Here is a 26269-nt window from a genome sequence, read left to right as displayed (position 1 = left end):
CAGAATTCTGTTGAGGAGGATGTCGTGCGAGCAGGAGCGGTCATGACTGTGATTCTCTAATCATTTCTGTGGCTTCTGGTGTGGACCTTCTCTCTGTCTCTGTGGCAGTTCTGTCAGTTTTATTCTTTCCATCTCAACTCAAGTGAGAGCCTTGGTTTGAAGCTGGAACAGCACTTAATATACTGCTTCAAGCTAGCAGTTTACATTTTTGGACGCATTTTGACAGTACTGCTCTTAAATAACTAATGAGATTTCTGTATAAACTAACAATTCCACCTTACGTGTTTCAGTCTCCCGGGATAAAGACCTGTTTTTCAACCACAATCAGTAACTGCTGATTCACGCCATTAAATCTATATAGACCTGAAATCCCACAGGATGGTGTAAAAATTCTTAAATCCACCATCAGCTCAGGACCCTGATCTAACGAGGTGAGATGGTTCTTTGGTTCTGCTCTGGAGGTTTTAGACATGTGATTCATCCTGTTCATGGAACCAAGCGGTGATCTGATAAATCTCCACTTAAAACAGACCAAATGCACTTCTGACTCGCGTTACATCTCGGTTGCTTTTCATTTGCTGCTGTTGGCATTTTTTTAAATGAGGTCGCAGTTTTGTCTCGCTACTCGTGGACCGTTTATAATCGTTTTCTGGTATCATGTTGGTTTTTCATCGGTCAGATGGGTAAACACCTTAAACAAGGAGCACTAGGTTGGAAAACAGCCATGAAGTTCTCTTGAGACCTCAGGAGGTAACTTCTATCTAGAGCCAACAAGTGATTCCTAGCTCTGAGGACACAAATCAGAGGAAGACAAAGACACACACCTTTATCCGCTGGTGCTCCTTCCTGAGCTTTCTTCAGATCAGTCTGTAAAGAAAGAGACAGGAAAAACGGTTCACTTTGACTGGAAAAAAACCCACTCACAATATCGACCATCTCTCTTGCCAGTTTACTGTCCCAGAATCACTCCGGCGAAGTTTGTGTGTCGGCGAAGGTAAACCTCGTAGGCTGGCTGGCGTGGAAACAGCTGGCTGGGGAACAGCTGGCTTGTTAGCCTGGCTGTGGATTATGGGTGTATAAGAATCAAGGATGAACACATATTTGTGCGTTGGTTCCCCATTTGCACACAAAAGTCTCATGTCCTACTGCAGGTGTATGAAAGAATGCATATGAAGTATTTGTATAAAATAACATTCAAATAAAGCCAAACCCAAACGTTTTCAGGGTTGCATCTCACCAACATCTGCACACACTCGTGTGTTAACGTGTGTGGACATGTGAAACTGCTGCTTTCATAATGAGCACAGGCAACAAGTTTTCTGCCCACACATGTGTTTTAAAAAAACGTCACACTCTGAAACACCAAAACTAGAGAAGACGTGTCTCCATTGGCCATGAACAGGCCACCGGAGTGGACAGGTTCACAGCGATCACATGATAATCACATGACGATCACATGACAACCGTGACGATCACATGACAATCATGCATCATTGTTTTTCAAAAAGCTCCGTCTTCCCCGTCCACACAACAGCTGAGGCCATGCAGGATGTTTGGGTGTAGAAATCTGTACAAACAACACAGCTGGGGCCATGCAGGATGTTTAGGTGTAGAAATGTGTGTACACAACACAGCTGGGGCCATGCAGGATGTTTGGGTGTAGAAATGTGTGTACACAACACAGCTGGGGCCAGACGGGATGTTTAGGTGTAGAAATGTGTGTACACAACACAGCTGGGGCCATGCAGGATGTTTAGGTGTAGAAATGTGTGTACACAACACAGCTGGGGCCATGCAGGATGTTTGGGTGTAGAAATGTGTGTACACAACACAGCTGGGGCCATGCAGGATGTTTAGGTGTAGAAATGTGTGTACACAACACAGCTGGGGCCATGCAGGATGTTTGGGTGTAGAAATGTGTGTACACAACACAGCTGGGGCCATGCAGGATGTTTAGGTGTAGAAATGTGTGTACACAACACAGCTGGGGCCAGACGGGATGTTTAGGTGTAGGAATGTGTGTACACAACACAGCTGGGGCCATGCAGGATGTTTGGGTGTAGAAATGTGTGTACACAACACAGCTGGGGCCATGCAGGATGTTTAGGTGTAGAAATGTGTGTACACAACACAGCTGGGGCCATGCAGGATGTTTAGGTGTAGAAATGTGTGTACACAACACAGCTGGGGCCATGCAGGATGTTTGGGTGTAGAAATGTGTGTACACAACACAGCTGGGGCCATGCAGGATGTTTGGGTGTAGAAATGTGTGTACACAACACAGCTGGGGCCATGCAGGATGTTTAGGTGTAGAAATGTGTGTACACAGCAGTCTAAGCATTGGCTTTGTGTCGATGCAGTTACCCACTGGGGACCGGGGTTCGCACCCCGGTCTCGTCATGTCGGACTATGGCCGGACTCGATGAAGCAGCCATAATTGGCAGCGCTGTCTTCAGGAGGGGGCGGAGTCGGCTTGTGTTCGTCACATGAATGCATCTCTGGGTGTGTGGTAAAAAGCAGTGGTTCGGCCTGGAGTCGCCTTGTCACCAAAGTGGCGAGGTGACTCCTTCAAGACTGCTGGAGATGCAGCTGGTGAGTGCGTGCAGCATGAGGGTGGGGGTTTGGACTAGAATGGGGAGCGACTGCCGGCCGGAAAGATGTAGCACGAGGGTGGGGGTTTGAACTAGAAAAGGGAGCGATTGCCAGCCGGAGAGATGCAGCACGAGGGTGGGGGTTTGAACTAGAAAAGGGAGCGATTGCCAGCCGGAGAGATGCAGCACGAGGGTGGTGGTTTGAACTAGAATAGGGAGCGATTGCCGGCCGGAGAGATGCAGCACGAGGGTGGTGGTTTGAACTAGAATAGGGAGCGATTGCTGGCCGGAGAGATGCAGCACGAGGGTGGGGGTTTGAACTAGAATAGGGAGCGATTGCCGGCCGGAGAGATGCAGCACGAGGGTGGGGGTTTGAACTAGAACAGGAAGCGATTGCTGGTGGGTGGGGGTTTGGACTAGAATAGGGAGCGATTGCCAGCCGGAGAGATGCAGCATGAGGGTGGGGGTTTGAACTAGAATAAGGAGCGATTACCAGCCGGAGAGATGCAGCACGAGGGTGGGGGTTTGAACTAGAATAGGGAGCGATTGCCGGCCGGAGAGATGCAGCACGAGGGTGGGGGTTTGAACTAGAATAGGGAGTGATTGCCGGCCGGAGAGATACAGCACGAGGGTGGGGGTTTGAACTAGAATAGGGAGCGATTGCCGGCCGGAGAGATGCAGCACACGAGGGTGGGGGTTTGAACTAGAATAGGGAGTGATTGCCGGCTGGAGAGATGCAGCACGAGGGTGGGGGTTTGAACTAGAACAGGAAGCGATTGCTGGCGGGTGGGGGTTTGGACTAGAATAGGGAGCGATTGCCAGCCGGAGAGATGCAGCACGAGGGTGGGGGTTTGAACTAGAATAAGGAGCGATTACCAGCCGGAGAGATGCAGCATGAGGGTGGGGGTTTGAACTAGAATAGGGAGCGATTGCCAGCCAGAGAGATGCAGCACGAGGGTGGGGGTTTGAACTAGAATAGGGAGCGATTGCCGGCCGGAGAGATACAGCACGAGGGTGGGGGTTTGAACTAGAATAGGGAGCGATTGCCGGCCGGAGAGATGCAGCACGAGGGTGGGGGTTTGAACTAGAATAGGGAGCGATTGCCGGCCAGAGAGATGCAGCACGAGGGTTGGGGTTTGAACTAGAACAGGAAGCGATTGCTGGCGGGTGGGGGTTTGGACTAGAATAGGGAGCGATTGCCAGCCGGAGAGATGCAGCACGAGGGTGGGGGTTTGAACTAGAATAAGGAGCAATTACCAGCCGGAGAGATGCAGCACGAGGGTGGGGGTTTGAACTAGAATAAGGAGCAATTACCAGCCGGAGAGATGCAGCACGAGGGTGGCGGTTTGAACTAGAATAGACTGTGAACTTGAAATAATGGTCGACCAAACTAACAGATGACTACTACTACTACTACTACGATATCTGTTTCTTCTACCAAACTGACAAGACTACTACTACTACGATATGTGTTTCTTTTACCAAACTGACAGACTACTACTACTACTACTACTACTACTACTACTACTACTACTACGATATGTGTTTCTTTTACCAAACTGACAGACTACTACTACTACTACTACTACTACTACTACGATATCTGTTTCTTCTACCAAACTGACAAGACTACTACTACTACTACTACTACTACTACGATATGTGTTTCTTTTACCAAACTGACAGACTACTACTACTACTACTACGATATGTGTTTCTTCTACCAAACTGATAGAAGAAACACATATCATGTGGAAGCTCTGCCATTACCAGCAAAATGAAACAAGTTTAATGGCAGCAAGTAACCGAAGCAGTGAACGCCCTTAGTTCTGAGCTATGCACCCTGGAGGACATTAAAATAAAAATCACAACTGAAGGTGTAGGTTATTCCTACTCCCCAATAATACAGAATACTACTACTTTCAGCTGCTCCCGTTAGGGGGCGCCACAGCGGATCATCCCTTTCTATCTCTTCCTGTCCTCTGCATCTTCTTCTGTCACACCAGCCACCTGCATGTCCTCCTTCACCACATCCATAAACCTCCTCTTTGGCCTTCCTCTTCTCCTCTTCCCTGGCAGCTCCATATTCAGCATCCTTCTCCCAATATACCCAGCATCTCTCCTCCACACATGTCCACACCATCTCCATCTTGTCTCTCTTGCTTTGTCTCCTAACCGTCCAACCTGAGCTGTCCCTCTAATATACTCGTTCCTAATCCTGTCCTTCTTCATCACTCCCAGTGAAAATCTTATCATCTTCATCTCTGCCACCTCCAGCTCCTCCTCCTGTCTTTTCGTCAGTGCCACTGTCTCCAAACCATATAACATAGCTGGTCTCACTACCATCTTGTAAACCTTCCCATTAACTCTTGCTGGTACCCTTCTGTCACAAATCACTCCTGACACTCTTCTCCACCCTGCCTGCACTCTCTTCTTCACCTCTCTCCTGCACTCCCTGTTACTTTGGACAGTTGATCCCAAGTATTTACACTTTTATGCCTTCATCACCTCCACTCCTTGCATCCTGACTATTCCACTGTCCTCCCTCTCATTCACACATACTATGTATTCCTGTATTCCGTCTTGCTCCTACTGACTTTCATTCCTCTTCTCTCCAGTGCATACCTCCACCTCTCCTGGCTCTCCTCAACCTGCTCCCTACTCTCACTACAGATCACAATGTCATCCACAAACATCATCATCCATGGAGACTCCTACCTGATCTTGTCGGTCAACCTGTCCATCACCATTGCAAACAAGAAAGGGCTCAGAGCCGATCCTTGATGTAATCCCACCTCCACCTTGAACCCATCTGTCATTCCAACCACACACCTCACCATTGTCACACTTCCCTCATACATATCCTGCACCACTCCTACATACTTCTCTGCAACTCCCGACTTCCTCATACAATAACACACCTCTTCTCTCGGCACCCAGTCATATGCTTTCTCTAAATAATAACAGTAATAATATAATTTTATTTGTGGGCGCCTTTCAAACACTCAAGGACACCTTACAGTAAAAAACCAGCAGCACTGTATCAGACTGCATAAAACCAAAACAAAGCAGGGTAGACAATAAAAAGTTAACACAACAGATAAGTATAAAATCAACATCTGCACAAAACTCAATGAAGCGTGGATCAGACTGAATATACCAGTTTGAAAAGATGCGTTTTGACATGGGATGTGAAGGTTGAAAGAGAGTCAATGCTGTGAATGTCTTGTGGGAGAGATTCCATAGGTGGGGGGTAGAATGGCTGAGGGCTCTAGACCCCATGGTAGTCCAGCCATGGTGTAATGAGTTGGAGAGCAGAAGAGGATCTGAGAGTGCGGGAGGGCATGTGGATATGAAGGAGTTCGGAAAGATATGAAGGAGCAAGGTTATTAAGGGTCTTAGAGGTGAGGAGCAGGATCTTGAAGTCAATGTGGTATTTAACAGGGAGCCAATGGAGCTGCTGAAGAACAGGAGTGATATGATCTATGGAAGGAGTTCTGGTAATGATAGCTGGATTCTGGACCAACTGAAGTTTATGAGGACACTTGAGGGGAAGACCAGAGAGGATAGAATTACAGTAGTCAATACGGGATGTAACCAGGGTGTGAGTGAGTATGGCGGTGCTGTTAGGTATAAGTGACAGATGAGGACGATTAACATTGCGTAGGTGGAAGTATGCAGACCGAGTAACACTGTTGATGTAAGCTTCAAAAGATAATGTGCTGTGCAGGATGACACCCAGACTCTTAACCTGAGACGATGGAGGAACTATAGAATTGTTAATAGTCAGAGAAAAACTATCAGGTTTAGCCAAAGTAGATTTAGTGCCTACTAGGACAGTGGTTCTCAAATTTTTTCTGTCATGCCCCCTTTGGAGGAAGACAATTTTTCATGCCCCCAAACCCCAACAAAATGGTAAGAATATGGGCCAAGTTTAGTGTAGGTACAGGTTACGTGTGTACACATGGTTTACACATTTGGCCCCAGGGTTAGGGTTAGGGTTGGAGAAATGCTGGCTTAGTGTGGCTGGAAGGCCAAAACAGAAGGAAAGATGCATTTTCAAACTTATCCATGCAGCATAGACATTGCAACTGTGAAGAGGTGGTTTTGAGATTACCATTGCTTTGTCATAGTCCTTTAACCCTTGCCATGCCTGAGCCCTCCGGAAAAGTGCCTTAGTATTGGACTGGTCCAACTCCAGAGCCTGTAAGAGACACACAAACATACAATTTACATTTTCTTGATTGGCTTTTATTAATACACTTTTTTCCAAGGAAAATTTTGAGAGTCACCAATTGGCAGACAGATGTGTCACCAACAGGCAGCATATTACAGTTGTGCCGTAGGTCATTAATAACAGGTGGCAGATTGAAGATTCAACTTACAAAGATGGACAACACCACACTCATAGCCAAAAATGCATATGAGGTCAAGGGATTCACATTAGCTAAAAAATGCCATAAATCAGTCTAACAGTCATGCTCAGATTAAGGTGGGTTGAAAGAAGGAAGGAAGGAAGCGAGTTGGTTGCTCTGACAGAGACACTGTGGGGTCATGTGAGAGGAAAGAAGGGACCAGAACTGGTCCCGTCTGCAGAACTGGTCACTTCATCAGAGGGCACAGAGCAGCCAGCCACCAAGCACAAGTACACATTTCTCTACGGGTTTCACGTGACACATTTCAAATGTGTTTTATCGTTAGCAGTGGCAGCCATGGTAACTTGAAGTGCTGGTAAACTTCCTGTGGAAACCTTGTCCAGATAGTTCCTACAGGCAACAGATGTTGTAAGCTACTGAAGAGCCAAACTGTTTGTAACTAGTATTACCATTACAAACATAATTATTTTTATCATATAATAAACATTATTATTAGTGTTACACTTACGGTACAGAGGCTGTAAGGACAGGTTGTTGTGCAACACTTACAGTACAGAGGGTGTAAGGACAGGATGTTGTGTTACACTTACAGTACAGAGGGTGTAAGGACAGGATGTGCAACACTTATCTCTCACTGTACATCAAGAAGCCCACAACCTCCACCTCTCTGCCTACAAAGATGCCCTCACCGCCGCCAAGTCTGCCTATTTTTCCACCATCATTAATGATTCCAACCACAACCCCCGCACCCTCTTCTCCACTGTAAACAACCTCCTCAAGCCCCGTGCCGATGCCCTCTCCAACTCTACTGCTAAACAATGCAACTAATTTCTCCAATTTTTTGCAGACAAAATCGCCGCTATCAACAAATCACTGTCCCCTGCATCTGACTCAGCAGCACCTACTCCGGCCCCTCTTCTCCCCATTCCTCTTGACCTCCCTACCCCTCCCCCTGATTGCCGCCTCTCCCGGTTTGTTCCAGTTGCCCCTACCACTATCTCTGAACTCATCAGCTCATCAAAATCCACAACCTGCTCCCTTGATCCCCTCCCCACCCCTCTACTGAAGAAATGCCTCCCTGCCCTATGCCCCTACCTCACCAACCTTTTCAATTTCTCACTGCCCCATGGAATTGTCCCCTCTGCCTACAAAACTGCAGCTGTCACCCCAATTCTCAAGAAACCCGGTCTTGATCCATCCTGCTTCAACCACTACTGGCCAATTTCCAATCTCCCCTTCCTCTCTAAAACCCTGGAACACATTGTCGCCACATAACACCAAACCTACCTACACTCCAAAAACCTACTCAAACCCCTCCAGTCTGGTTTTCGCCCACTCCACAGCACTGAAACTGCACTCCTTAAAGTACTTAATGACCTCCTCATCTCTGCTGATACTGGAGCCCTTAACATCCTCATCCTCCTCGACCTGAGTTCAGCCTTCGATACTGTGAGCCACAACATCCTGCTCACCAGATTGAAAGATGTCGGTATTGAAGGCACCGTACTCAGCTGGCTCCAGTCCTACCTCTCCGACAGGTCACACTTCACAACCACTCCTCTGTTCCATCCACAGTCACACAAGGTGTTCCCCAAGATTCTGTACTTGGCCCACTCCTTTTCATCATCTACATCCTTCCTCTTGGTCAGATTCTCCGCCATTTCAACTTGGACTTCCACTGTTATGCTGATGACACCCAGATATACCTCAGCACCAAATCCCATCACAATCCACCCCTCTCTCACATCGACTCCTGTCTGTCTGCAGCAAAACCTTCTCAAACTCAACAGTGACAAAACTGAACTCCTCTTCATTGGCCTCAAGTCCACTCTCAGCCAAATCAACAACCTTGCACTCACCATCAATGGCACTACTGTCTCCCCTCCCCCCCAGGCTCGCAACCTTGGTGTGATCCTTGATCCCACCCTCTCCCTTGAGCCACTTATCCGCCAAATGGTCAAATCCTCCTTCTACCATCATCACAACATTGCAAAAATAAGATCCTCTCTCACACGCCCTGCTGCTGAGATACTGATCCATGCCTTCATCTCCTCCTGCCTCGATTACTGCAACTCACTCCTCTATGGCATCAGTGCTAGCTCTATCAAGAGACTCCAATGGGTTCAGAACGCATCTGCCCGACTTTTAACTTTCACCAAATCCTGGCACCACATCACCCCAGTCCTAAAAGACCTCCACTGGCTACCCATCTCCCAACGGATCAATTACAAAATCCTGGTTCTTACTTATAAAGCCCTTCACAAACTGGCTCTCCCATACCTCACTGATCTCCTCTCCCCCTACCAACCCTCTCGGTCCCTCAGATCCACCTCAGCCTCCCTTCTCTCTACCCCCAGGGCTAACCTCCACGGCTTTGGTGACCAAGCCTTCTCCAGAGCAGCTCCCAGGCTCTGGAACTCACTTCCCCAAATCATTAGAGACTTAAAATCCCTCTCACTCTTCCAATCCCGTCTCAAGACACACCTTTTCTCCATTGCCTTCTCGTGCCCCCCCCCCCCCGTCCGCTCATACAGCCCTGGTCTGGGGCAGGCTGGGGACTGAGCCCTTGACCTGCATCTGTGATTTATGATGTTTGTTTTTCTTTCTCTTTATGTCTGTCCAAGTCGGAGAGTACTGCTGGTGTTGTCTGTGGCTGCCGCTTCTCCCTCTCGTAGCCCCCAGCCCATCCACCCCTGTATGTCTGTGTTATGTTCATCTGTCTTTTTGTTTCACTCCATTTATTGTTAAGCAACTTTGAGTACTAGAAAAGCGCTATACAAGATTGATTTATTATTATTATTACTTATAGTACAAAGGGTGTAAGGACAGGATGTTGTGTTACACTTACAGTAGAGAGGGTGTAAGGACAGGATTTTGTGTTACACTTACAGTACAGAGGGTGTAAGGACAGGATGTTGTGCAACAACAATAGGCCTAGATACTTACCTTAACACCAAAAACGACCCCCTTCTCAAGACTGCTAGAGAGCATGAAAAACAAAACAAAAAGTACTCCGTAGCTAACCAAGCCGCAATGTTCAGAAGAGATCTCCACCTCCCTGAAACACCACAACCTGAAAATGAAGCTCCAACCATCCACGCCCGAAAAGTCAAACAAAAAGCAGTGTCACGCCCAAGAACAAATGAAACAAAAATGGGAAGGGAAACAAATACACGCGCAATACCCAAAAAGAGTAGGTGAGAAAGATGTAGACCAACATATGACCAACCAATGGCTCAAAACAGCTGGGCTGAAATCCAAACAGAAGGCTTTATCATCGCTGCCCAAGACCAGGCAATCAAGACCAATTACTACCGGAGCAGAATCCTCCAAGATGGCACAGACCCAGCATGCAGGATATGTGGTCAATTCCAGGAAACCATTGACCATGTCGTGGCAGGGTGTCCTGAGCTGGCCAGAACTAAATACCTAAAAAGACACAACAAGGCCGCCACATACCTGCACTGGAACACCTACAAAGAATTCAACATCAACACAAAAGAAAAATGGTACGAGCAAGAGCCCCAAACAGTAACAGAAAAAGACCACATCACAATCTTATGGGACATGCCAGTACAGACAGACCGTGAGATAAAGGCCAACAGACCAGACATCATCATCAAGAACAAAAAATAAAAAAGCTGCCTACTCATCGACATGTCCATGCTGACTGAAAGGAGCACCTCAGTAAAAGTAACTTGAAAAACTGTCCAAATATAAAGACCTTGAAATCCAGACTGAACGAATGTGGGGAATGAAAACCACAACAGTACCAGTAGTGATAGGAGCCCTGGGACTTGTAAAAACCACAACAATACCAGTAGTGATAGGAGCCCTGGGACTTGTAAAAACCACAACAGTACCAGTAGTGATAGGAGCCCTGGGATTTGTAAAAACCACAACAGTACCAGTAGTGATAGGAGCCCTGGGATTTGTAAAAACCACAACAGTACCAGTAGTGATAGGAGCCCTGGGACTTGTACAAACCACAATACCAGTGGTAATAGGAGCCCTGGGACTTGTAAAAACCACAACAATACCAGTAGTGATAGGAGCCCTGGGACTTGTAAAAACCACAACAGTACCAGTAGTGATAGGAGCCCTGGGACTTGTAAAAACCACAACAGTACCAGTAGTGATAGGAGCCCTGGGACTTGTAAAAACCACAATACCAGTGGTAATAGGAGCCCTGGGACTTGTAAAAACCACAACAATACCAGTAGTGATAGGAGCCCTGGGACTTGTAAAAACCACAACAGTACCAGTAGTGATAGGAGCCCTGGGACTTGTAAAAACCACAATACCAGTGGTAATAGGAGCCCTGGGACTTGTAAAAACCACAACAATACCAGTAGTGATAGGAGCCCTGGGACTTGTAAAAACCACAACAATACCAGTAGTGATAGGAGCCCTGGGACTTGTAAAAACCACAACAATACCAGTAGTGGTAGGAGCCCTGGGACTTGTAAAAACCACAACAATACCAGTAGTGATAGGAGCCCTGGGACTTGTAAAAACCACAACAATACCAGTAGTGATAGGAGCCCTGGGACTTGTAAAAATCACAACAATACCAGTAGTGATAGGAGCCCTCGGACTTGTAAAAAAAAGGGATGGAGAAATACACCCAACGGATCTTGGGGTAACATCAGAATACAAGAAGTACAGAAGATCGCACTACTTGGAACATCTCATATCCTAAGAAAGGCACTATCCATCAAATAGACTTCTACCTCATTCTAACCCGAGGCCCACGGAATGGGCCCGCCCGCTTATTATGTTGTATTATGGCACGAAGTTAAAGGACATTTGTATCATAATGATCATAACAATATGACTTTATTCTCATATAATGACTTTATTCTCATAACATTACCACTTTATTCTCATATGACTTTATTCTTGTAACATTACCACTTTATTCTCATATAATGACTTTATTCTTGTAACATTACCACTTTATTCTCATATAATGACTTTATTCTTGTAACATTACCACTTAATCTGAAATGTCAGAATTTGTTTCCCCTCAATGTGGCTCTAACACTCCGTGGTATCCAGAGCAACAGACAGAATGGTTGTGTGTTGTGTATATGTATCCAGAGCAACAGACAGAATGGTTGTGTGTTGCGTATATGTATCCAGAGCAACAGACAAAATGTTTGTGTGTTGTGTACATGCGTAATGTCACCACACTGACGGTAGTGTCTGTTTTATGAAAACTTAGAAGAAAGTTTTATGATGCAATGCAAGATTAAGATAAAAAAGATCAGTGGAGTCAGTTGAGGAGAGCTAGAAAGCACACACACACACACACACACACACACATATACTTTATTTTAAAGACTCATGCTATATTACTTCATCACTAAGGGACCCACTGAGCCTTTAAATAGAAAATAGAAATTAATTTGGTTAGTGCGGTCGCCTCACAGCAAGAAGGTTCTGGGTTCGAGCCCCGGGGTAGTCCAACCATGGTGGGTCATCCCGAGTCATCCTCTATATGGAGTTTGCATGTCTCCCCGTGTCTGTGTGGGTTTCCTCCCACAGTCCAAAGACATGTCGGTCAGGTGAATCGGCCATACTAAATGGTCCCTAGGTGTAAATGTGTGTGTGTGTGTTTGCGCATGCGTACCTCGGTGCAGCTGTCGAGGGCCTCTTGCCAGAGCTGCAGCTTCAGTTTACATGCAGCTGTGTTTAGGATACAACTGAGGGCTGTTGACTCCATCTTCTTCTGGATCTCCTCCTCCTCCAGCTGCTCCCCGCTCACCGCCAAGTACCTGGGGAGGAGGAGGGGAGGGGTTAGATGCACCTGTCGAGTGATATTGGTCTATGATGACCTATGATTTGTGTGGTAGATTGGAAATTAGACCACATCTGCTTTCAAGCCGCCAGTAAAACTGAAGTCACATTCACAACAACTATTTTCAGTCATTCACAGAGATGTGCCACAAATCCCTTGGACACAAATCCCAATCCATCTACTGACACGAGTTCATGTTGCTTTGAAATCATCTCATCTCATCATCAGCCGCTTCTCTGGGATAGGGTCGCAGTGGCAGCAAGCTAAGTAGGGCTCTCCAGACGTCCCTCTCCCCAGCAACGCCCTCCAGCTCCTCCTGGGGAATCCCAAGGAGTTCCCAGGCCAGATTGGACATGTAGTCCCTCCAGCGAGTTCTGGGTCTACCCTGGGGTCTCCTCTCAGTTGGCCATGCCCGGAAAACCTCCTAAGGAAGGTGCCCAGGAGGCATCCTAATCAGATGCCCGAACCACCTCAACTGGCTCCTTTCGACGTGAAGGAGCAGCGGCTCTACTCCAAGCTCCCTCCGGATGTCCGAGCTCCTCACCCTATCTCTAAGGCTGAGCCCAGACACCCTACAGAGGAAACTCATTTCAGCCGCTTGCATCCGTGATCTCACCCTTTCGGTCACTACCCAAAGCTCATGACCATAGGTGAGGGTTGGAACGAAGACTGACTGGTTAAATTGACAAGGGACAACCTTGGCGGAGTCCAACATCCACCGAAAACGTGTTTGACTTTGTGCTGAGAATGTGGACAGAGCTCTCAACTGCCTCGGTACCACATACTCCCGCAGTACCCTCCACATAGTGCCCCGGGGTACACGGTCGTAAGCCTTCTCCAAGTCCACAAAACACATGTAGACTGGCTGGTCAAACTCCCATGCCCCCCTCAGCACTCAGTTCCATGGCTAGGACGGAATCCGCATTGTTCCTCCTGGATCCGAGGTTCAAAAGTCGGTCGGCGCCTCCTTTCCAGCACCCTAGAGTAGAATTTCCCAGGGAGGCTGAGCAATGTGATGCCCCGATAATTGGAGCACACCCTCCGGTCTACTTTGAAAAGCATTCAAGACAAATATGTCAGCATGATGTAAGATAACAAACAACAAACCTAAAAATGTAGATGAAAACCAACATCACTGTTGACCCTTTCTATCACTTCTTTTATAGTGAAGAAGAGAAGTTGTTGTGTCCAACAAGCAGGTATGACAGAACAAGCTGGTAGAAGACCTTTACCAACAGATCATCAATAAGTCAATTTTATCTGGATAGCCAAATATCACAAATTAGAAATTTGCCTCAGTGAGCTTTACAACAATACATTAGACTCTTGCATCAGATAAGGAACAACTCTCTAAAAAACTTTTAACAGGGAGAGCAAAATAGGAAGACACCTCAGGGAGAGCAACAGACGAAGGATCTCTCTCCCAAGACAAATAGACTTGCAATGGATGTTGTGTGCACAGGGTAAAACACAATTTAAAGAATACAACATTGAAAGAGGATAACAGAATTATAATGGAATTATAAGCTCTATTAAGAATAATGAGCAAGATGCCAAACATTATCCAGATGCCACCAGAACAGCCTATGTGCCCCATCGTACCTGTCTGATCTCCTTAAACCGTACATTCCATCTCGAGCTCTCAGCTATCAAAATACAGGGCTCCTGTGTGTACCCAAAGTTAAGAAGAAGTCAGCTGGTGGCAGGGCCTTTTCCTATCGGGCTCTGTTCTTGTGGAATAACCTGCCTACTGCCATCAGCCAATCAGAGGGTGTTGAGTCCTTTCAATCCAAACTTAAAACTCATCTTTTTGCCTTAGCTTACAATTAGTTGTCTTTAAGTTGAGTGCTTCACAACCTGTACTGCATGGCAGGTCGGTTTCTGTCTCAACGAATTTACCAACCACTGTTCTGCTGATGAGATTATAGAGTACCGATTATAGATTACAGAGTATCGGTTACAGATTACAGAGTATCGATTATAGATTATCGAGTATATACGAAGCTGCTTCTACTGCAAATGCAGTAGAGCTAACTGCTAAGCTAGGCTAAGCTCGAAGCTAGTAACAAACTAGGAACGAGAGGCTGCCTACTAAACACAAGAGTCGTTTGAAAGAAAACGAGAGACTCCAGCTGTAAGTCAACTAAGCACAGAAAATGGCTACATCAGTAGGACAAATGAAGCGGTTAAAGCAGAATAAAGAGGAGAAGCGTCGGCGAGGGCCGACTGTTGCGGACTGGGCCAAAACGTAGCATTTGAACACACCGCAAAGACTACAGCGACGGCCCTGATTCGCTAAGCTGAACAGCCAATCAGAGTGATCTCCCTCACCGACGGGCCCCGAAAAGCTGCCGACAGCGCGGGACATGCCGCAAAAACTAGGGCCACCGACGCTCACCGACGGCCCGACATCGGCCTGGTGTGTCACGGCCCTAAGAGAATAAACAGCAGCTACTGAGCTTAAGAAGCCGGAAGTCAGAAACAGATGTGCTATTAGAGGGTGTTACCAGAGGTAAGAAAATAAGTAAAACTCGGGTTCAACCAGGTTTGTTTCTGACACAACAGCACTACTGACTCCCGTTCATCTGGAATGAAGCTCAAAAAACATCGTACTGTGGGAGTGCAGGAATGAGGAGATGGAGAGATCGAGTCAATTCCGTTTACTCGCCACACCAAACAACACCGATACAGCACAATCTCTCGTGGCAACCAGCTAACCACTAGGCTGCTGCCAAAATGGCTCCACCCCGGAAACTCTAAGCAGTGCCTACCTCAGCACTCTGAACGTCTGCCTTAAAGGAGCAGCAGCCCCTGGTGAATCTATCCTGAATTGTGTATCACCACAGTACCAACACCTACATAGGAGACACACTATTCAACCACAAAAATTATCGTCAGCGTTGTTGGTTCAATGTGTAATTGTAAGATTTTGCAAATCATTTTGTAATTTAGGCGGCACGGCGGCGCAGTGGTTAGCGTGGTCGCCTCACAGCAAGAAGGTCCTGGGTTCGAGCCCTGGGGTAGTCCAACCTTGAGGGTTGTCCCGGGTCATCCTCTGTGTGGAGTTTGCATGTTCTCCCCGTGTCTGTGGGCCTCCTCCGGGGGCTCCGGTTTCCTCCCACAGTCCAAAGACATGTAGGTCAGGTGACTCGGCTCTACTAAATTGTCCCTAGGTATGAATGTGTGTGTGTGTGTGTGTGTCTGTGTGAGGGGGGGGGGGGCTGTGATGGCCTGGCAGCCTGTCCAGGGTGTCTCCCTCCCTGCTGCCCAATGACTGCTGGGAAAGGCTCCAGCATCCCCGCGACCCTGAGAGCAGGATAAGCGGTTCAGATAATGGATGGATGGATGGATTTTGTAATTCATTTGCAGTGTGGAATGTAAACTCCTACCCCGCTAAGAGATCGCAGAACCAAAGCACATCCATGCGGCAGCTCACCTCAGGGCTTTAGAGTACTTCTTGATTGCATTTTGCCAGTCCTGACTCTTAAAGAAGTTGTTTCCGATGCTTTTCATGTCCTCGGCGACAGACAGCACTTGGTCAACCTGAGAGACAACACAGGTGAGCAGCCCAACATGAGACAGTTGTCCCTGGAAAAAAATCTAGAATAAATGTAAACCACTTTTCTATTGGATTTAAGCTTTTTGACTGTGTACTTTCTAAAACATAAAGCAAAAATATCTTACATTTCTTCCCATGCAAGTATAATATATGGAAGGAACCTTTGAACAATACTTTAAGTAATTCACCAAGATGCTCGAGCTTGTGTTACTGTCCATGGTAAAGGTAGAGAAGACAGCAGCCCGACGCTCCAGAACAAAATAAGACTGACCTCTTTCCTAGGCGATCAAACACTTGACGGATGCTTACGTCTCTGAAGTTGATATCCGAGTCCTCGGGAAAGTCTGGGTGAGTGTCTCCGGACCCGTCCTGTGGTGTCGCACCCCACTCGTCTCCGTCTTTGTGCTCGCCACAGTCGGCAATGACACATGGCTGCAGAGCCACACACATTGACACAACCCTCTTTACTGTTTTTACTGTAATTTATTATACGGTTCAATTTATTGTACTCTACATTTGTCTCCAGTTTTTTAAACTTCAAAATACAAACTAGAATCATGTAAATATGATTTCTGTAGGACTATTTAGATTCATATTGGCCTAATGTATTAGGCCACATGTTTTTTGCCAGGATGTATGAGGCCAAAATGCTAAATCCTATGTTTGACCCTCTGAAGGTTGACATGAAGGCTTTATCAGCCTTCTAAGAACCATGAGTACGGAGGCAACGGTTTATAACCTTTGTTTTTTCCACAGAATGATATGCTGATGTCACCGCATGACATTTTTGTCAAATTGTGGTTGTCATTTTTGAATGAAACTTGACAAGCCCAGATTTCTCCAAACTCAAAAGGTAGAACTAATAACCTTCACGGGGGCATCATCCTTTGTATCTATGGCCTCCAACATTTTCATCACACCGATCCCTTTCAGAATCTGGCCGAAAACCACGTGCTTGCCGTCTAGGTGTGGTGTGGGAACCGTGGTGATGAAGAACTGGGAACCGTTGGTGTTGGGTCCGGCATTGGCCATGCTGAGCAGACCCACTTTGTCATGCTACATGAATGAACAAAGGTAAGGAAAAGTATTTCAGAGAGAAGGAAAGCGCCACTATTCGGACAAAACACGTCTTAAAAACAGTCCCGGCAGGTTTTCAGTGGAACCCAAAAAAAAAGCAGATCAAGCACTTCAGACTTTTTGAGATGAAAGGGGTTATTCTTATGTTAACATTTTTTTTCCTCCCCAATTGTATCCGGCCAATTGCCCCACTCTTCCGAGCCGTCCCGGTCTCTGCTCCACCCCCTCTGCTGATCCGGGAAGGGCTGCAGACTACCACATGCCTCCTCCCATACATGTAGAGTCACCAGCCGCTTCTCTTCACCTGACAGTGAGAAGTTTCACCAGGGGGACGTAGCGCGTGGGAGGATCACGTTATTCCCCCCAGTTCCCCCTCCCCCATGAACAGGCGCCCCGACCGACCAGAGGAGGCGCTAGTGCAACGACCAGGACATATATCCACAGCCAGCTTCCCACCTGCAGACACAGCCAATTGTGTCTGTAGGGACGCCCGACCAAGCCAGAGGTAACACGGGGGTTCAAACCGCCGATCCCTGTGTTGGTAGGCAACGGAATAGACTGCCACGCCACCCGGACGCCCCTCATGTTAACATTTTTTTTTTGAGAATTACTTAGCTTGGTTAGTTCTCTTCTTTTTTTGGATTCTCTGTTAAAATGTTTTCACAGCTCTGTAAATTGTGTACATATTAATTTATTGTACAAACATAGTGGTTATTATGACTATGATGATGTTGGTCTACTCTATCCACTCGGCACCTATTACACATCTATTGGTGCTGAAAGAGAAGTCCCTCCTTTGATGCTCTTAAGATTTAGCCGATTTATTTTTTCCTGGCAGGTTTTTTTTTCTGTTGAGTTCTTCCTCATCCAAATCGACAGGACCTGATGATGAGAGGTGTTGTACGGCGCACAGAATATAATGTGATTGTAAAGCTCTCTGGGACTGAATTGTGTTTTCGACCTGGCTTGACTTAACTTGATTGCACATAGATTCCATAACACCACAGGCAAATGCTGACAAGTTTGAATAAGTTGGGAAGGGATTTGATAACCCCATTGGAGAACATACAGAGAACCAGTTCATCACAATGACTTAAATAATAGGGTTCAAATGATGACTCCTTTACCTTGTAATGGAAGTTTTCATCTGCAAACTTCTCCCCGTAGATGCTCTCACCTCCGGTGCCATTGTGGTTGGAGAAGTCCCCCCCCTGAATCATGAACTTCTTGATAACTGCCGTTAACATATTGACAGCAAGGTCATTTTTGGAGATTGTCAACATCATGATACTAGGGTTTATAAAATGTCCTTTTCACTTGAAATTATGTTGCATTTCACACTTGAATACTTCATATTTTGCTCTTTTGAACAACTCTTTCTTGCACTGAATGAAGCAACTAACCTGTCTGATTCACCTGACATCATGTAATGGTATACATGTGCTGTGGTGGCATAATATGCCTTTTAAATGACCATTCATTTGGTATATGTTTTACTTGTAAACAACTAAAGCATCGATCCCTGTTCTCTAAGCTTTTTTCTGGGTCACAGAGGAAACAGGGCTGGCAGAGAGGCCCAGATGTCCATTCCCCAATCCACTTCCTCCAGTCTCTCTTGAGGGATCCCAAGGAACCCCTAGGCCAACTGCAAAAACCCTCAAAGTTTTGGAGTGACTTTGAAATGAACATAACAGACCACTTCATGTCCAGTGAAACACTTCACTTGGGCTGTTACATCACACTCGTGTTATAGCTTCACTTCTTTTTAAGAAGCACACATTTCACAATTTAAACAGCAGTCAACCTTCAATGTTAGCAGTCCAGGGGACCCGTTGGCATGACATTCAGCTCTTGAAATAATATGACCCATGCAATTTCAATTCACTTGAGTGATGGTGGCTCAGGAGGTAGAGTGGTTGTTCAGTAATCTGAAGGTTGGTGGTTTGCCCCTGGCTCCTCCTCACCTTGTGCTGAAGTGTCTCTGAGCAAGGCAAAAACCTCAAACTGCTCCCAACAAGAAGGTTACTTGTTGCAAGGCAGCGCCTTTCCTGGGAGTGTCTGAAGTCGGAATGAGTGAACGTGTTGTGTGAATGCAAGGGTGGTTTGTTCCTAAGAGCGATCGGGCAACGCACTACCAAAGGAAAAAGGGAGAGAATTTTTCTATCACATTCTACGAGTGTTAGGCTAGCTGTGACTGTTCTAGACAATTTGTCCTGCATCTGAATATCATAGTTCAATATCACAGTCCAATCAGAGTCAAGTCATGTTCTGTGGAGTGCCGTGCCTTTGGGGCGATTTCAGTCTGGTTGAAAATCTTCCAGATCTCTCTGACAGACTTTCATGGTAAGGCAATTGTTTTCAAACTGCAGACACTGCAAAGCAGTCTCTATAGACTCCGGAAGGGTGTGCACTACCACCTGTTTGACATACATAGCCGGGGTGCCTAGCCATGCCTCATTGGCCGCTACTTTACAGGGCTCGGAGTCAGATCACAGTTGTGCCCTACCTGCCTTTGTTGATTGGCGTGATGATAACTTCCTTGACCTTAATGTGTCAAAAACTGAGGAACTCATCGATTTTAAGAGGAGCAGTTATAAACCCAAAGCTAGTAGTACACATGGCGAGGATGTTCGAATTGTTGACACTTATCATGCATTTTATTTGTGGGCGCCTTTCAAAACGCTCAGAGAACGTTAAAAAAAAAACAGCAATGTATCAGACAGCGTAAAATCAAAACAAAGCAGGGTAGACAATAAAAGTTAACACAACAGGTAAGTATAAAATCAACAGTAGATTTAGTAGATTTAGTGCCAACTAAAAGGACCTCAGTTTTATGACTATTAAGTTTGAGGACGTGGTATGAGAACTAGGATTTAATTTCTAGCAAGCAGTCAGAAAGGGATGTGGGCGGAAGAGTGGAGGTAGGTTTGGTGGATAGATAAAGCTGGGTGTCATCCGTGTAGCAATGAAATTGAATGCCAAATTTCCTGAAAATGTGGCCAAGAGATAGTAGGTAAATAATAAATAGGAGGGGTCCCAGTACAGAGCCCGGGGGAACACCAGTAATAACAGCAAAGGAGTGAGATCTCAAATTTTTAAGTTGGACAAACTGAGTGCGGCCAGAGAAATATGACCTAAACCAGTCAAGGGGGGTGCCAGTTATTCCAATTGAAGCTAATCTTTCTAGGAGGATGTTGTGTGAGATGGTATCAAAGGCTGCACTCAGTGTGCACTAGTGTGAATGCCCCCAGCATTCACACTAATTATTACCAATCTGACCACATCCTGTCCAGTAAATTCACTGTAATGCCCTCAGGCCAGCGCTATAAAGTGCCCCCTTGGAAAACAAATCGCTATTCTAGGTCCTTCATTCCTTCTGCTATCAGGCTGGTAAATGCCGAGAGTAGTCATTTTAAATAAATGGTTTACATATATTGTTTTACACCACAACAGTTGGTTTACACCTTGTGTGTTTTCCACATGGCTGGTGGGTCTGTACGTTCACTGAATGTAGTGGTGGAATGTAACGTGCAATTCATCTTAGGATGCTTCATTTATCTATTTATTCTTTTAACTAATGTGAATTTTTATCCTTCGCCTGGTCCTCGTGTGAGTCTGCATGCATGGCCACACAAGGGTGACAGTGTGCATCTCTTGCCCATGTATTGATTTGTCTGTTGTCTCTGACATACTGTTGACTTGCTGCTTGTCTGTGAGTTTGTGTATGGTGTGGGTACATTGTGTATGGTCTGGGTACATTGTGTATGGTGTGGGTAGACTGTGTATGGTCTGGGTAGATTGTGTATGGTGTGTGTAGATTGTGTATGGTCTGGGTAGATTGTGTATGGTGTGGGTAGATTGTGTATGGTCTGGGTAGATTGTGTATAGTCTTGGTATATTGTATATGGTCTGGGTAGACTGTGTATGGTGTGGGTAGATTGTGTATGGTGTGGGTACATTGTGTATGGTGTGGGTAGATTGTGTATAGTCTGGGTAGATTGTGTATGGTCTGGGTACATCTGGGTAGATTGTGTATGGTCTAGGTACATCTGGGTAGATTGTGTATGGTGTGGGTAGATTGTGTATGGTGTGGGTAGATTGTGTATGGTGTGGGTAGACTGTGTTTGGTCTGGGTAGATTGTGTATGGTCTGGGTACATTGTGTATGGTCTGAGTAGACTATATGGTCTGGGTAGACTGTGTATGGTATGGGTAGATTGTGCATGGCGTGGGTACATTGTGTATAGTCTGGGTACGTTGTGTATGGTCTGGGTAGACTGTATGGTCTGGGTAGATTGTGTATGGTCTGGGTACACTGTGTATGGTGTGGGTAGATTGTGTATGGTCTGGGTACATTGTGTATGGTCTGGGTAGATTGTGTATGGTCTGGGTAGACTGTGTATGGTCTGGGTAGATTGTGTATGGTCTGGGTAGACTGTGTATGGTCTGAGTAGATTGTGTATGGTCTGGGTAGATTGTGTATGGTCTGGGTAGACTGTGTATGGTCTGGGTACATTGTGTATGGTCTGGGTAGATTGTGTATGGTCTGGGTAGACTGTGTATGGTCTGGGTAGACTGTATGGTCTGGGTACGTTGTGTATTGTCTGGGTACATTGTGTATGGTCTGGGTAGACTGTGTATGGTCTGGGTAGATTGTGTATGGTCTGGGTACATTGTGTATGGTCTGGGTACATTGTGTATGGTCTGGGTAGACTGTGTATGGTCTGGGTAGATTGTGTATGGTGTGGGTACATTGTGTATGGTCTGGGTAGACTGTGTATGGTCTGGGTAGATTGTGTATGGTCTGGGTAGACTGTGTATGGTCTGGGTACGTTGTGTATTGTCTGGGTACATTGTGTATGGTGTGGGTAGATTGTGTATGGTGTGGGTAGATTGTGTATGGTCTGGGTAGATTGTGTATAGTCTGGGTAGATTGTGTATAGTCTGGGTAGATTGTGTATGGTCTGGGTACATCTGGGTAGATTGTGTATGGTCTAGGTACATCTGGGTAGATTGTGTATGGTGTGGGTAGATTGTGTTTGGTCTGGGTAGATTGTGTATGGTCTGGGTAGACTGTGTATGGTCTGAGTAGACTATATGGTCTGGGTAGACTGTGTATGGTATGGGTAGATTGTGCATGGCGTGGGCACATTGTGTATAGTCTGGGTACATTGTGTATGGTGTGGGTAGATTGTGTATGGTCTGAGTAGACTATATGGTCTGGGTAGACTGTGTATGGTATGGGTAGATTGTGCATGGCGTGGGTACATTGTGTATAGTCTGGGTACATTGTGTATGGTCTGGGTAGACTGTATGGTCTGGGTAGATTGTGTATGGTCTGGGTACACTGTGTATGGTGTGGGTGGATTGTGTATGGTCTGGGTACATTGTGTATGGTCTGGGTAGATTGTGTATGGTCTGGGTAGACTGTGTATGGTCTGGGTAGATTGTGTATGGTCTGGGTAGACTGTGTATGGTCTGGGTAGATTGTGTATGGTCTGGGTAGATTGTGTATGGTCTGGGTAGACTGTGTATGGTCTGGGTACATTGTGTATGGTCTGGGTAGATTGTGTATGGTCTGGGTAGATTGTGTATGGTCTGGGTAGACTGTATGGTCTGGGTAGACTGTATGGTCTGGGTACGTTGTGTATTGTCTGGGTAGATTGTGTATGGTCTGGGTAGATTGTGTATGGTCTGGGTAGACTGTGTATGGTCTGGGTAGACTGTATGGTCTGGGTACGTTGTGTATTGTCTGGGTACATTGTGTATGGTCTGGGTAGACTGTGTATGGTCTGGGTAGATTGTGTATGGTGTGGGTACATTGTGTATGGTCTGGGTAGACTGTGTATGGTCTGGGTAGATTGTGTATGGTCTGGGTAGACTGTGTATGGTCTGGGTACGTTGTGTATTGTCTGGGTACATTGTGTATGGTGTGGGTAGACTGTGTATGGTCTGGGTAGACTGTATGGTCTGGGTAGACTGTGTATGGTCTGGGTAGACTGTATGGTCTGGGTACGTTGTGTATTGTCTGGGTACATTGTGTATGGTCTGGGTAGACTGTGTATGGTCTGGGTAGACTTTATGGTCTGGGTACGTTGTGTATGGTCTGGGTAGACTGTATGGTCTGGGTACGTTGTGTATTGTCTGGGTACATTGTGTATGGTCTGGGTAGACTGTGTATGGTCTGGGTAGACTTTATGGTCTGGGTACGTTGTGTATTGTCTGGGTACATTGTGTATGGTCTGGGTAGACTGTGTATGGTCTGGGTAGATTGTGTATGGTCTGGGTACATTGTGTATGGTCTGGGTAGACTGTGTATGGTCTGGGTAGATTGTGTATGGTGTGGGTACATTGTGTATGGTCTGGGTAGACTGTGTATGGTCTGGGTAGATTGTGTATGGTCTGGGTAGACTGTGTATGGTCTGGGTACGTTGTGTATTGTCTGGGTACATTGTGTATGGTCTGGGTAGACTGTGTATGGTCTGGGTAGATTGTGTATGGTGTGGGTACATTGTGTATGGTCTGGGTAGATTGTGGAACTGAATTGCCCTTCTGGGATAAATAAAGTTGTGTGACTCTGAATGTGTATTTCACTGCTGTGCATCTGCTGGGTCGCCATATTGGAGTGTTGAAAATACGCTAATAAACAAGTAAAATGTGCCGTGAGAGACGCAGATTTCACTGCAAAATCGACTGTATTTTAATTCTGAACCAGTTCTCATGAGATGTGGTTTGTTATAAAGGTGAGAAATTTAACATTTTACTGGTCACCTACTGAAATTAAATTACTGATCACCTACTGAAATTAAATTACTGGTCACCCACTGAAATTAAATTACTGGTCACCCACTGAAATTAAATTACTGGTCACCTACTGAAATTAAATTACTGATTACCTACTGAAATTAAATTACTGGTCACCCACTGAAATTAAATTACTGGCCACCTACTGAAATTAAATTACTGGTCATCCACTGAAATTGAATTACTGGTCACCTACTGAGATTAAATTGCTGGTCACCTACTGAAATTAAATTACTGGTCACCCACTGAAATTAAATTACTGGCCACCTACTGAGATTAAATTACTGTTCACCTACTGAAATTAAATTACTGGTCACCTACTGAAATTAAATTACTGTTCACCGACTGAAATTAAATTACTGGCCACCTACTGAAATTAAATTACTGGTCACCCACTGAAATTGAATTACTGGTCACCTACTGAGATTAAATTACTGTTCACCTACTGAAATTAAATTACTGGTCACCTACTGAAATTAAATTACTGGTCACTTACTGAAATTAAATTACTGGTCACCCACTGAAATTAAATTACTGTTCACCTACTGAGATTAAATTACTGGTCACCTGCTGAGATTAAATTGCTGGTCACGTACTGAAATTAAATTACTGGTCATCAACTGAAATTAAATTACTGTTCACCCACTGAGATTAAATTACTGGTCACCCACTGAGATGAAATTATTGGTCACCTACTGAAATTAAATTATTGGTCACCTACTGAAATTAAATTACTGGTCAACTACTGAGATTAAATTACAACTAAAATTAAATTACTGGTCACCTATTGAGATTAAATTAATGTTCACCGACTGAAATTAAATTACTGGTCACCCACTGAAATTGAATTACTGGTCACCTACTGAGATTAAATTACTGTTCACCTACTGAAATTGAATTACTGGTCACCTACTGAGATTAAATTACTGGTCACCTACTGAAATTAAATTACTGGTCACCTACTGAGATTAAATTACTGGTCACCTACTGAAATTAAATTACTGGTCACCTACTGAGATTAAATTACTGGTCACCTACTGAGATTAAATTCAGTTACTGTGGGTGGATCCAATTAGCTCTATGCCAAAACATCCACTTTCTGAATAGCCACAACTTCCTCTGGGACACGCAGATGCTGGTCTAATAATAGGCAACATCGATTGTAAATTATTTAGAATTTCAGCCTTTGTGAGTGTCTCAAAAAATGTACATTTCTATATCTATTATCCTGTCATGAAGCCACCTGGTTGCTCAGACAACCACGGGTTTCACCGATATGCATCATGTCTCAGAGAAGGTCAAGAAGCATGAAACATTGAAGATGCTTATGCACAGTTGCCTAAACTTTTCGGCTTTCGGGAGGGTCAACATTGTCACACAGTTGGACCAGCGCAACAGGACAACTGTGCATTATCACAAGAATGTGACGAGCAAGAACTGACAAATTCTAACCCGTTTTATCGACTGTGTGAAGTTGTTTGGAGTGTTCGAAGGCCAACTGATGAAAGCAAGGCCATCTGACGAAAGCAAGGTCACCTGACGAAAGCAAGGCCACCTGACAAAAGCAAGGCCATCTGACGAAAGCAAGGCCAACTGACGAAAGCAAGGCCACCTGACGAAAGCAAGGCCAACTGATGAAAGCAAGGCCACCTGACGACAGCAAGGCCACCTAACGAAAACAAGGCCACCTGACGAAAGCAAGGCCACCTGATGAAAGCAAGGCCACCTGATGAAAGCAAGGCCACCTGATGACAGCAAGGCCACCTAACGAAAGCAAGGCCACCTGATGAAAGCAAGGCCATCTGACGAAAGCAAGGCCATCTGACGAAAGCAAGGCCACCTGATGAAAGCAAGGCCACCTGACGAAAGCAAGGCCATCTGATGAAAGCAAGGCCATCTGACGAAAGCAAGGCCATCTGATGAAAGCAAGGCCATCTGATGAAAGCAAGGCCACCTGACAACAGCAACGCCATCTGATGAAAGCAAGGCCATCTGATGAAAGCAAGACCACCTGACAACTGCAAGGCCACCTGATGAAAGCAAGGCCATCTGACGAAAGC

The 26269-nt window shown here is 45.7% G+C and overlaps 1 protein-coding gene and 1 long non-coding RNA gene across 2 annotated transcripts in view; one reads left to right on the top strand and one right to left on the bottom strand.

Moving 5' to 3' along the window:
* Positions 1 to 26269, bottom strand: part of ppid (peptidylprolyl isomerase D) — a 34238-nt gene that overhangs the window by 523 nt on the left and 7446 nt on the right. Inside the window, exons 3-9 of the mRNA XM_056286904.1 lie at positions 18534 to 18640; positions 17197 to 17385; positions 16639 to 16761; positions 16207 to 16313; positions 12603 to 12747; positions 6709 to 6795; positions 825 to 867 (exon numbers count right to left, since the gene is read on the bottom strand). Coding sequence (XP_056142879.1) covers positions 825 to 867; positions 6709 to 6795; positions 12603 to 12747; positions 16207 to 16313; positions 16639 to 16761; positions 17197 to 17385; positions 18534 to 18640 — 801 coding nt within the window. The remainder of the gene's footprint in view (positions 1 to 824; positions 868 to 6708; positions 6796 to 12602; positions 12748 to 16206; positions 16314 to 16638; positions 16762 to 17196; positions 17386 to 18533; positions 18641 to 26269) is intronic.
* On the top strand, positions 16633 to 17397 carry LOC130118522 (uncharacterized). The gene is made up of 3 exons (XR_008810762.1): positions 16633 to 16677; positions 17086 to 17182; positions 17263 to 17397. It is a non-coding gene; the product is annotated as an uncharacterized LOC130118522 (long non-coding RNA).

Source organism: Lampris incognitus, chromosome 1, assembly GCF_029633865.1.
Source record: "Lampris incognitus isolate fLamInc1 chromosome 1, fLamInc1.hap2, whole genome shotgun sequence".
Lineage (NCBI taxonomy): Eukaryota > Metazoa > Chordata > Actinopteri > Lampriformes > Lampridae > Lampris > Lampris incognitus.
The sequence above is the reverse complement of the archived record's forward strand: the minus strand, read 5'-3'. Positions and strand labels throughout refer to the sequence as shown.